Source organism: Manduca sexta, chromosome 16 (assembly GCF_014839805.1).
Source record: "Manduca sexta isolate Smith_Timp_Sample1 chromosome 16, JHU_Msex_v1.0, whole genome shotgun sequence".
Taxonomy (NCBI): Eukaryota; Metazoa; Arthropoda; class Insecta; order Lepidoptera; family Sphingidae; genus Manduca; species Manduca sexta.
In genome coordinates, this window is record NC_051130.1 from 9,037,532 (window position 1) to 9,051,305 (window position 13,774).

General features: G+C 34.2%; 2 protein-coding genes across 3 annotated transcripts; both read left to right on the forward strand.

Annotated features, from left to right (window-relative positions):
• The first annotated feature begins 226 nt into the window (after nt 1-226).
• LOC115448503 (protein PRRC1) lies at nt 227-7,016 on the forward strand. Its single transcript, XM_030175929.2, has 9 exons — nt 227-313; nt 471-660; nt 816-916; nt 1,243-1,361; nt 1,814-1,960; nt 2,236-2,338; nt 2,814-2,984; nt 3,319-3,508; nt 3,902-7,016. The coding sequence occupies exons 2-9, from the start codon at nt 514-516 to the stop codon at nt 4,025-4,027; spliced, it is 1,104 nt and encodes a 367-aa protein (XP_030031789.1). The 5' UTR covers nt 227-313; nt 471-513; the 3' UTR covers nt 4,028-7,016.
• An 891-nt stretch (nt 7,017-7,907) lies between these two features.
• LOC115448514 lies at nt 7,908-13,614 on the forward strand. 2 transcript variants are annotated; one of them, XM_030175960.2, is made up of 5 exons: nt 7,908-8,188; nt 9,525-9,730; nt 10,395-10,547; nt 10,764-10,916; nt 13,033-13,614. In XM_030175960.2, the coding sequence occupies exons 2-5, from the start codon at nt 9,545-9,547 to the stop codon at nt 13,105-13,107; spliced, it is 567 nt and encodes a 188-aa protein (XP_030031820.1). In that variant the 5' UTR covers nt 7,908-8,188; nt 9,525-9,544; the 3' UTR covers nt 13,108-13,614. The 2 variants fall into 2 exon arrangements, with proteins under 2 accessions (XP_030031820.1, XP_030031821.1); XM_030175961.2 differs by lacking the exon at nt 7,908-8,188 and adding an exon at nt 9,153-9,360.
• Nucleotides 13,615-13,774: the final 160 nt, after the last annotated feature.

Below are 13,774 nucleotides of genomic sequence, written 5' to 3' on the forward strand. Positions count from 1 at the left end.
GTGACATTGTTTTGTGACGTATGCAATAGGTTGCGTTTACGAGGAATCAGTCTATCTCAATAATAAAAATATAGAAAAATTTGCTGTATATTTTTTTATCTTTGGAATTTCATAACATAACGTCTAATATGCAATTGATAAAATATTGAAGGTATCCTATTTATAACCGAATGTATAAATAATAAGACGATTCGTATTTCCCTAAGAGTAAACTTACTGCTCTAAGGTGTCTCCGATCTTACCATTTGAGTTTTGACACTTGTCATTTGTCAATCTCCAAATCAAAACTCAGAATTGCTTGTCGTACCAAAACGTAATGTTTTTATATTTTTTTATTTAATCTCTTAATTTTTATTTTGATTATTGCAATAGCCTACCAGTCAAAGGACTTTTAATTGTTATTACAGATATAAATATTGTTTTTGTTGCTAAAATAACATGTTACAGCGTCATTTACATTTATCTTGCAGGACTACGTGTTTTTAGAGTTATTGGTTGTAGACTCCGGTCAGTATGAGCGAGAAAAAGTCTAAGATTCCCGATCCGCCAGCGCCAGTGAGTGTGCCGGGCAATCTACTGTCGAGTGTAGCGCCGCCATCCCAGCTGCCCAACTTTGTCACCGCTGTGGTTCCTCCTGCGCCGATTGCGCAGCCTGAAGCGGTATGGGCTTTAGAAATCATGTAAATAATGCTCCTCTAGAGACTTTAACCCATTTTAGACTGCGTGTTATTTTAAAAAAATGATAAAAAAAAGTATAAACCCGTTATTGGCCTTCAGATAAGTGTGTCATTAAACTAGTGAACTGATTGTTGTAGCCCCAACCCGTTGCGCCACAAGTTCTTCAACCCTTACCAGTCCAGCCGGTCATAGTTAAGAACAAAACCGACCAACATCCCCAGGCAGCAGAAACATTTAGGTAAAATTTTGGTAGTCATATTTTTTTTTACAAGTATGTAATTACAAGATGTTAGCAACCAAACTAGTGTAATTAGTGTTACAAGTTCCTGTGTTTTTCTGGAATAAAAAAAACTCTACCCTAAATATCCTACACTATATTTGGAATAAAGAGTATGTAACTAGTCTAATCCTGAGTGCAACTTATCTGAGTGCAAATCTTACCATTCGACATTTGTTCTACCCAACATTCAGGTTCACAAATGTTTGTATATACATTATTAGTAAGATAGAAAATACAGTAATTAATCCATTGATTCAGACTTAATTCCAAAAAATATTTTCCAGTCCTGCTATACCGCTGAGCAAAGGTGAACCAATGCAGTCCATAAGGTCACCAGAGGATTCGCAAACTACCCAATCACCTGAATCTCTACCAGAATCTTCACCTGAAATTGAAAAAATAGGTAAATACAAATATAATAATATGCATTATAATTTTAAGGTGCAAATATGTATAGCTTATCTATCCTCATTTCGTAACTATAAATTTTAATAAACATTATTCATGACTAATTATTTAATGTACTACAGAGATACAATTATGTGATGCATTTACATTCATTTAGCTTGACATTTTTTTCAATAAGTTCTTTATTTATTACACCAATAGACCATCCTTTGAATCAGATAGCCATACAGGGAGACCCAAAAAAAAGTGACGTTTAAAAAAAAAAAATCTTCTAAATGAAAATTCTCAAAAATAAAAAAAATTATGACTCAAAAACTAGGAAAAATCGTGGAACATACATGTGGTGATTATGTTACTCCAAGTGGGGCTTTATCTTTGGACCTCTGCTTGACACTATTTTTGGGATACCCTGTATTTTACTGCTATACCAATAATTGTCACCTTTAGGTGACATAATGCCAGGAAGTGGATTACTCACATGGATGAAGGGTGCTGTGTCAACTGGTGGTATCCTGCAAAGGGTTGCAGAAAAGGCAAAGAGCTCAGTGGACTCTATGATAACAACCCTGGATCCGCAAATGAAGGAATACCTTAGTAAGTTCGCTAATTCTAATGTACTTATGGATGAGTATGAAGTGATTGTTAATAATCATAATAATATATAAATCATAATCATAGTTATAGTAGTAGTTTTTTGAAAAAATCTGCATTGAAAAAATATGTTCACAGTTAAGTTAATATATTATTTAACTTTTTGATATGAAACATGGAATGTATTGACAGATTTTTTTACCTCTAAATAACCTTAAGTTATTTTTAACATACAATGGTACTTTTATAATGAATTAAACATATGTCATGTTTCACAGAGAGCGGGGGAGATTTATTAGTGGTTGTAGCATCTGACAAAGATGTCAAAATATCACCAATCAGGGAAGCTTTCCAGACTGTCTTTGGCAAAGCTACAGTGGTGTAAGTATTTTTCTTAAATAATAATACAAAATAAAGAAATACACATCATGCATAGATACTAGGCCTTTTTTTTATGTGGGTTGCTAATCAGAGACACAGAATATCAATTTGAGTGAACTAAAATTAGAAGAAAGTTCTACACTTTAACCGTAAGTCATAAGGGAAACTAGTGAGGCGCTTCATGATGGATGGCATTATCTCTGGTGGTAGAATACTTATATCTGCCATACAAAAGGTGTAAAACCCACCATAATAGTCCACGTAAGGTTGTTGCGTTCTGGCATCACCCTGTGTATATACGGTTTTAAACACGCCGGCATAATTGCGACGACTGGCGAGTGAAAAATATTTCTTGTCAGTCGATATTCTATGTGGACTCATTACTTGGTGATAAAGAGACCCCACCGCACCATCAGGTCCCTTTGCCATATAATAAAATATCTATAGTTGAATTTAACTTTGATTTAAATTTCAGAGGGTACCCAGCACAAAGTGACGTGACTGCGGTTCAACCGGTCGGTTACGCCGCTGCGTACGCGGCCGCCAAGCAAAGGATCGCGCACATACGATCAGTGCACTCGGACATAAACAACAACATCCCTGTTGTGGCTGTGGAGAACTTTCTGCACGAGGCTATTGGTGATCGGTAAGTTGTATAGAAAGGATATATAATAAAATTAATAGAACAGTTAGTGGCTTGCTGGATTATACATAACATAATTGCTTATAAGTATACAACAGCTACCTTGGATGATCACGATGAGATTTAAATCTGCTGAACAACACAAGAATCATGCAAATCGCCATACAAACGTCAGAGTATTATGTGTACACGCAAAAAAGCAGCAGTGTGTTTGTTCTGTTATGCTCTGGTTCGATAGACATTATAGCCAGCAGTGACGAAGGGTAAAATTAACTGCCCTTCATTTTAACTTCAGTATTTATACTCGCTACAATGTCAGGCGGTGTGTGGTGTGCAGGTGGTACGACGTGAGCCTGCTGGTGTTGTCGCAGCCGTCGCTGGGCATCGAGGTGCAGGCGCAGTCGCAGGGCGCGGAGGTGGGCGCGGCCGCCGTGGCCGCCGCCGCCGCCGCCACGCCCGCGCACTACGAGCACGCGCAGACCGGCTACAGCGTCACCATCGGATCCATCATGGCCGACAGCTTGCAGGTACAACGATAACTTAACATATGGCTGATTCAATAAACCGTCCCAATCTTAATCTTTGCTCCAATCCTCATAATATACCAATCAAATCAAATAATTTGTAAGCATGTCAAAAAATCTTTATTATGATTCGTCAATTTTTGAGATGGATCGACAAAAGGGATTGGGATTTTGGATCGTTTATTGAAACGGCCGCAAAACAGTAGCTCTAACATAGTTGTCTCGTACTCTACGGCATATTTGAATACAGACACCATAGTCTGATGTTAAATCTTTTGTATCAATGTAAGTATTATTCAAGAGTGAACTCTAATTTATGCACTAGGATAAGAAAAAAAAAATACGTTTATAAAAAATTTTACTGGTAATTACGACTATTTAAATATTTTTTGATAGGTACCCCACACACAGTGGCACGAGGCTTCGTGTGGCGTGTCACGGCGCGAAATACTTGTGTTAGCGGCTCGCTCGCTGGCTGGCTCCTACAAACGACTACTAGCTGTATCAGCGGCCGAGACTTAAAACAAACCCCATTATATTGCGGAATAAATATACTGAATACACAATACTAGGAGAGTGTGGGTAAGTTCGGATCATGGGGTAAGATTGTTGGCTCAAAATTACCGCTAAACCCTGGTTAAAACTAATTCAATGGCAAACAGTTGAGGTACATTATAAAATGGCGCTTTATTACTCCGTTATCCGAATTTAGCATACTATATTTAAATTAATAAGAAATTTGGTGTTCATATTATTATCGAAATCAATAAACTATCCAAATCGCTATCTGCGGATCGATCCCGATATAAACCAATTAAGATAAATCATGTAAATATGTCACACATGCTCTATTCTGATTTTAATAAGGGCACGTCAAAGGGTCTTCGTCTGATGGTAAGCGGAGTGGGGTCCAAAGGGAGTGTTTACCCCTCATCAGTCGACATAATTATGCCGGTCTGTTTGAACCGGATATAAACAGGCTGATACCGGAACGCGACACATTGGCGGGTTTTAACACCTTATGTATGGTGGTCGCTACCCGATACAAAATATATCTCAACACCAGAAATCGGATTGTATTATATCGCGGAAGAACCAAAGGTAGCGATTCGGTTAATATAATATTAAAAATATATATTGTAATGTCAAAAATTACTGGATTTTTGAGGAATCAGCGCACTACTTATGACGTCATATAGCAGGTCCCCAAATATGTTTTACCTAATATCTAGATTTTCCTTTAATTAGCCTTACCCATATCTTTTGTCGTGTTGCCATCGTTTTAATGAGTGATGTCATCTAACAGGTTTATATTTATACAGTGCTGTATTCAGATGTTTCTATTGGGTTCTATTCTCTTCTATTTTATACAGCCGTTTTCAATAAACGTTCACAATTTCAGTCTCCAATCAAATTCCAAGAATGAACTAATCAAAATAACTCATTTGTAAGCATGTCAAAAATACTTTGTTATGATTGATCAATTTTCGAGATTGATCAAAAAAAGCGATTGGGATCGTTTTTGAAAATGGCAGATAGTCGGCTCACACTAGGTCAGATAAGATGATAATGCGTGTGTATATACATAAATTATTAAATTGGCGATTAGTTAACATTGTTGATAAGTTCCTGTAAATTTTACCGATCTATAGTTCGGCAGATACAAACTTTAGATTTATTTTTTGATAAAAATTTTCGTACGGCTTTCTTATCATTTAAATTTATTGATACGATTTATTTTAATTAAGTTTTTTTAGTAATAAGATATGGATTTAATGATAAATAAAGTACCGTAAAACGGGGCGAAATGTAACTCGCAAGGAATAAAAACTGTACTGTGATTAACCCCTTATATTTGGTAAATGGTAAAAGATATCAACCAATACCAATTTCTTAAGAATGTTTATTATTGGATAGAATGGTTAAGTTGTTTTATCAAAACCTAGATGTTGTAACAGTCATGCGCCATGCTTTATAAAAAAAAAAAATCTTTTTTCATGAAATTAAATCACTGGGATAAAAATAGTGGAAGTGTTAATCCACGACATGGTTTAACGGTGTGCTAAATTTCATCCAAATACGTATTTTTTTTTGCGATTTTTTTTTACGAACATACAATTTATTGCATTTATTATTAAAGTAAGATAAGTTAACCTTTTTCTTTTCATTCACAAAGTAACATGTTCTCCTCGTTTTACTGTATTTAAATTGACTTGAATTGAATGACTGCCTCGGTGGAGTAGTTGTATTGGGTGCGCGGTAAGACCGATAGCGTAGCTTGCCATAAAGGAGCCCTATATCTGTATTTGTTGAGGGCCCTTCAGGGCAGTGCGAAGTTTTGGGCGCCCGCTTAGTTTAATGTAAGTATGCACCAAGAGGGGCCCCAAAGTTCGGGGGCCCCGTATCATTGATGCTGCTGATACAGCGGTAGCTACGCCCCTGGTTAAGACTAGACAAAGTATTCACTTTGAGGTCCCAGGCTCGAATTCCGGATCGGGTAAAATGATGTGGGTTCTTCTATTATATATCAGCCGGGATACGGGGACAGGTTCGCGCCCTAATATAATAGGACAAAAGACAGGCCAAAGCTGGTACACTAGTTGCATCTCTGCCTACCTTTTTGGGGATGAAGACGTGGTGTATGTATGTGTAGGGTTTGAATTAAATATTAGAAGTGTAATGTATCATGCTAATCAAACTTGTAACAATTGGTGTCTATTAGAGTATCTGTGTGTAGTCTAAAATAGTTATTATATTTACCAATCAGTTTCAGATGTAGATATGTAACAAGCATAATGTTATTAAGTCAGTTCAATAATAAAACAAATGAATAAACACTGTTTTCATTTGAAAATCGTGTTTAATTAATTTTTGTTTAGTATAATGTGTCTTATAATCCTAGCCTTATATTTTAAGCATATTTACTTTAGTTTTTATTAATTTAGTTATAAAAATGGCGGTTTGAACCTCCGCCGTCTTGGATTCGACTGTAAACATAAAATGAACAGCTATCTAACAAAAATTTCAATACATAACTACTGTAAAATAAATAAAAAACGATAGTCTTATTACAAATAAGCATATTTTTTTTTACATCACACATGATACAAAGGCGGACAAAATGCCATAGACATTACCGATCAGTTAAACGGAGTTCGTGCACAAAAAAATCTTATAATGAGGATCAATAATTTATAAAGCAAGTTGTTCTATATTTATGCCTAAGATATTACATTATGTGTGTGCTTTTGATATATGTATAACCTGTATAAGAACAGTTTCCATGAAATATGTTAAAAAATAATGCAACTAACATCCTTCAGGGTTGCTATGCTTAAAAATAGTTAGTGCGCCTATTAAAATAAAAAAGTATTGATCTGGTGGACATTGTACGATTTCTATTTTACTAAAATATGTGAATAGGTATAATATCTATAATTGTATGTAACTATGACTGTATGTAAAAGACTTTATTGTAAATAAATTTAATAATATATTTTTATTGCAAGTATTTTTTATTTTATATTGTCCGTTTAGGAATTTTCTTGCAGGAAAAATCGTAATTATTTGTCTGCTTTCTATTTTGAGTTCATTAATAATTTTATAATGGACGCTGATGATTGCGAAAACCAATATAGATGTAAAAAAATAAAATAAAATATTAGTGAGTACTAGCTGAAGATATAACTTCAATATGACTAATTCTCAGTTATTCAGATGCTCTTCAAAACGTACTCGCGTTATAAATAGAGCAGATTTTATTACTTAAAAACAATGTACCAGCTGAAAACAAGTTTAATATAATTGACCATTTATCAATAATTTATTTGCCTGTTGTTACATTTTTGTGTGGTTATCTTAGTAATCGTTTTCCGACATTGCAAATTTAAATATTAATAACAATTATCGATAGACAACAAAATAGGATAACAAAATTTGTCTGAAATTACGAAGACAATACTTAATAATGTATTTAATATTTATAACATGCAGTTTTTTTAAGGTCCTTCAAGTATTCTATCTTATAATAGTTTTTTTCTACAAGTCATTCTTCTGTTGTATAATAGCAATCTTTTTTCTATTTTTTTAATTTTCCTACTGGAATCATATTATACAAATAAAACAAATTACTTGAAGACATTTAGTGTAGCTCCACTACCGTCCAAAAAATATTTCTGCCGCCAAGCAGCAGTGTGTAACTATAAGACATAATGAGACTCAACATCTCATGTCTCTGGATGGCGAGCGCAGTGGTATACCCAACAATACTTTGTATTTCAAGGTGTTGGATGGTGTTTCTACCATATATGGCGATACCATCAGGTGAACGGCAAGCTTGTCTCGTCATTCAAAGCAATAAAAAAAAAGCTCTCGTCCCATGAGTCGCATACAGTCGTTTTCTTGTTCGCATACATTGCGGTGTCAAGCATTGGTCAAGCATTGGAGGCTTGCCTTTTGTTTTGGTCATTCTCTGGGCACGCGTATTACTGGTCAGTCCAATGTGGAATTACAATCTTATATTTATTGTTGCAAAATAGATTTACTGACTTACATACAGTTTCTAAAATTCAACTTTATTTTTTAATTAGGACACGTAACCATAAAAACGAAAAATGTGTACTTACCAGTAGTTTACTTACGAATGTGAAAATAAATTATATTATATTTGATTACTATCACGAGGTAAGTGCAGTTTTTAAATATACTATAGATGTATTGAAAAGATTTGTGTCTACGGATTATAAAACTTCATCGGAGTGCTTTAAATTTTATTTATTTTAATCAACAATCTTGGACCGATCGTCTATCGATTATATGTCGATTACATATCCAATTTAATCTTTAAACACCTACTTTCGCCAAATTATGACAATATAATGTGTTTAAATAAGTAATTAACGTATTTAAAGAGTTGGCAAGTAAATTGATTTATTAAATTAGTCTTCGTTAATGCATTTTATACTTGTACAGATAGTTCAATGAACTTAACTGTATCTAATCCCGCTCTAGATTTTACATTTAACGAGATAAATAGAAAACAACTCAAAATACAGTTAATAGATTAGTTGTATTCTTATTTTATTAACACCTCTATAATCCCGAACCAGTTTTTTATTGCTATCATAAGAACTTAAATAAACAAAATTCTGACGCATGATATTGCGGATAACACGAACAGGTTTTGCCCAGATGCGGGAATTGACCTCGTGACCTCACATTTCTATACTCTGTCTAGGTCAGTGATAAAGAAAGTATTCTTTGTAATTTTTTAAATTTTATGTGTAGTTATAGTATCTACTATACATCGACGGTTAAAAGGCTAATTGACTGAAGTGGCATTTTTTGAGCCACTTACTTTCATACATATTTAAAATCAGTACTTTTTTTATGTTTTTTTTAACCTAGTTAAAAATTTTCGAAATACAATGTCTCTTAAGTCAATTATCCTTTCAATCATCGATGTATATAGTCAGAAATAAATGCTTATGTTGACAGGAAGGCGTTAAATATAAATTAATGATACACATATTTGGTCTTTATCCGCTTATACTATGTTGTATACGCGGATTCGTTTAAAGCTGACTATGGCTACGTATGTTGGAATACTTGTCCGAGCGACCTGTTTCTGCGAATCGTCTTGAGTATCCAGTTAGTTTGTAATACAAGAATAGTGAGTGCAAGTGATCTGACGTTTCTCGTTGTTCGTCGCCTTTTAGTCTGATTTTTATTACTGTGGACTACGGCATAGTGTGACATGACTAGTATTGTAACTGCCGAATCGTGATAGCTAGTAGTTAATAGGAAGCTTTGTCAAATTTATTTAATTCTGAATACGCATTTACAAGTTCTCAAAGGTACGACGGTTGAAGTCGTATAATTATGAATGCTAATTAGTCCATACTTCAATTTGTAGCGATTGGGTTAACATCAGTCATTGAAGCGATAGTGTTATATCGAAAGAAAACATTACCGTCAACTGACCCAAGTTGACTCTAACACTCTTTAATTTTTTATATAGGATCAATACAGTTCGCTGATATGGATATGTTCACTATCATTTTGGCTTGCATCTCCGTGGCTGCTGGGAGCCCTACGGTCAAAACCTGGACCTTGGATGAGCTGTCTACCGCCATTCAGTTAAACCAAACTGATAATGACATGAAACCGTATTTGGCGGATGCTTTGAATATGATTATGTTGGCCATCTTCACTGGAGAGAATTCGGTAGGTAATATAATTATACCTATATTATTAATTGTCAGTGGCAGAACAAATAAGCTATTTTATAATACAAAATACTTCTGCCATTTTTAAGTAAAATGTATTCATTACCTAACGATGGGTCCTAAAAAGTTGATAAGCTAAAAAGTATCTTCATTTAATGTAAGCTATAACGGGAAAAGAATGCCATAAATATGATATTATGGTCATAGAGAAATTGCGGGCTCACTATTACAAGGTTCTATTGTATTTGATGTGCAGTTTGAACTATATATATCACGATACTAAGTTATTTTCAGGAAAATTTTCCATTAATCCCGAAACATAGATAAACGAGGAACCTTGCATTATGGTCTTTTCTTATTTTTACTAACACGAAAATATTTATCTAATATTTGCAACGTAAGTAAAAATAACGGGACCTTGTAATAGTGAACCAGCGAAATGTCTCTTAATTTATTACTTAGCAATAGCCCTGGCCTTTCAAATTATAGCGAGAATTTTGTCACAGTTTTTCTCTAGTCGACATAATACCGAGGGCCCTTCGCTTACTAAATGCCAAAACATACCATTAATAAGATTTCAAGTCAATATCTACACTGCTTTCGAAGGACTACCAAGCTTTATCAAGATGCGGAATGTTGATTAAAAAATCGGTCAATTTCAGGAATCTATTCAGGCTTTGATACCATCGCCCAGTGGTGGCTCGCAGTGGACCCACGCTGAACTAAACGAAGCGATCAAAGATCCAACCACAAATGATGAGTTTAGAAGATTTATGAGACGGGCTTTGCACTACCTTGAGTTCAATAAGGATCAGGTAATAAGTATTTGTATGATTGACTAAGTTGCAGATTTATAATATACCTACTAGTGGTGCGCGCTTCGCCAAAGTCCATTTCTAAGATTACATTTTTAACCGAATTCAAAAAAGGAAGAGGTTCTGAAGTTAACGTGTATCTATTTTTATTTGTTAACTCAAAACTTAGTTATTTGTTAACCGATTTAGAAAATTCTTTTTTTTATAACTTTACAGAAATCGGTGGAAGTCTTCATCCCAGCGTTAGATATATCTACGTGGACGATGTCGGAACTGAATGAAGCGATAAGCAGCCGTGCCACGCATCCTGAACTCGTAACATATTTGGAGCAAGCTAAGACGGAGCTTAATAAAGACTCTGACAAACGGGTTCGTGCTATTCATTTTTCATTTATTCATCAGCGATCATATTTACATATAAAAAGACCAGCATGATCGCGGAATCAGGAAAATAGCAGGAAAATTTTGCCTAGACGCACATTCAAGCAAGAAACTTTAAGAAAGTTCTTTCGCAGAATAAAAGTTCGATTGTAAGCTTTCCGAGATAGAAATTGGCTTATAGTACACCCATGCTATAAAGAGTATTGTTTATAGCGTGGCAGAACCGTATCAACCAGGGTAATACCATAATCTACCAAGTTCCCACCAAATAGGTAACCATCGTTATGCAACAAAAATACTATACTTAACGTCTACCTATACATTAGGGTGGAGTGATAATGTATGGACAATTTTTTTCTCTCTTTTTTTTGAACGGCATACCGATGAAAAGTTGCGTTACAATAAATACATTAAACATACAAAATTTTATCAATTTGTCTCGACGTTTCGAGGTGTCCCAACACAGTTGAAAATCAGAAAAAAATATTTTTTCATGTTATTATTTACGATAGGAATTGTTCAGAAATTCATTATAAATACCCAAATATCAAATTGCTTTTTGTTTTAAAATTAGGCATTAGTTGACACGATAGTAGTATTGCCCTAATGAAACCATCTCGTTTATTTTCTTCACAAACTGCACTTGAAGCTTTTGACACTAACATGAGGCAACGCGCTACGGTTTAGGCGTGGTATAGAAAATCCCTAATATTCTAACATGTGCCAAGACCGTTGTTAACAATGGCTTTTAAGGCATCATCAGACATATTTCAAGTTTGAAGTGGCTCAGTTATCTTACAGTCCTATCACATAAGAATGTCGATATTATAGTCTTTGGCATTGAAGTTGAGTGTAGGCCCAACACGTCGAACGTTTAAGGAAACGTTCGAAGTCCTTCAGCAGTTTCTGATCTTGCTTTTATAATTCTTCAATATGCTGGATATTATACGATATAATATACTTGACAATTATGGTTTCATTAAGCCTCTATATCCGTAGTGATAGGAACGAATAAATTGGTGAATTCTTTTTAGACCCACACACAGTTGGCAGCGTCGCTTTTTACCATACTTTTCAACTTCGTGAACCAATCTTTCAGATATATAATGAACTGTCGGTTCGTTTGTCGTTTAGTCAGGCTTTAATTAATGTTTAATAAATAGATAATTTTCATTACGTCATTAAAAGTTGGTATGTGAGATATTGGTAAATTCGCCGGAAAATCAATTACAAGACAGTTTGTCATTTGTTGTGGTTTAACTTAAAACATTGTGCTGTAATTAAGACAAAGAATATATACTAAAGTATCAGAAAAATTACTTAAACTACGAATATAAAATGGAAAATATTATTTACATCATATATCTCGATATCTGCCGTAAAATTTTAAAACGTTAAACTAGTGAGCTTCTTTACGCGCGGGAATTGATTTATTAACATTCGATCATTTATTTAAATCTGACTTTTACGTTTGTTAGCCTGCCACAAGTCGGTTTATACAAACATACCGAACTTTCGGGTGAGAATTTTAGGCTCTCGCAACCCTATCACAAAGATGGCTCTCAATCGGTGTTTAAGTGTAAATAGCGAAATGTAATATTATCTCCCCCGTACCCCGCAACCCACGGTGCTTAACACGCACGTTTCAATGCTATTTTTATCTATCTTACATTAACACTGCATCGCTCAGGATGTCATTCAGCGATCATAAAATATGTGTAATTTTATAAGTAAATTCGTGAATTTCCACCTCTAGACATAGCATGAGCCAACTGATTTTTTTTTGTGTTTATTTATGACCTAAAAGAGCAACTTTTACACGTATTCTGAAGCAATTATAATTTTTTTAAAAAATCGCTCCACCCTACTATACATACTAATATTAAAGCTGAAGCCTTTGTTTGAACGCGCATATACAAGTATAACCAATCTCAGGTACTATTAAGCCGATTATTATTTATTTTTTTATTAAATGGGAGCTACATTCCTCCTGAGTGGTATAGGCCACTTTTATCTCGGGAAAAAAATTATCCCGATTTTTTTTTAAAGCGGGTGGAGCTGGTTGTAAATAAATGTAGTTATTATACTAATTTTTTCTTTCTAGGATAAAATAACTATCGTCACTCCAGTTGGCTTGATAAAGAATAAAGAATCAACTCTTCTGTCGAGGAAATGGTGACCAAGTTTATGTGAAGATTTGAAGGATGCGTAATTTTTTATGCTTTTTTACAAATATATATGTACTTAATTTGTGTGTTTAGAGGCATTTTGAGAAGACTTTGCATTGGTAACACTTTATTGAATATCGTCTTATAATTTTCATGATTAATGTTATTTTTTGTGAGTGGAATATACCTATATAATCTCTCTATAGCTAAAGGTTAAATTAAATTAAATAGAACTAAAAAATGTATAGCTAGCAAAATATAAATCCTGAATTATTTATTAACTTTAAAATTATGATTTTACGCATAACTTTTTATTAACCTATTTCCCTGAAGAAGGTTTATATCAGGTGGTTGACCTGAGCCAAATTCCTACTGCAACATACTTATAAAATGTGTTGCGCCGACACTCAATTGGAGTGGAATAAGAGCAAGCGTAAACGAAAAAGATTGTATTAAGTATTTTATACGTAATTTATTTAGTATTCTGATTTATTTAATAAATATTTTTTTAATAGACATGCGTATATAACTTTATTTTCCTATACCTAAACATTGCGCGTAGAAATTTTAAGGCGTCTATAATATTACGAATTTGAAATAACGCAGGGGCCCTGTTCCATCTATAGGGGCGAATCCGTCTTTTTGCAATTACGGGCGTTCTATTCGAAGGACGACTCC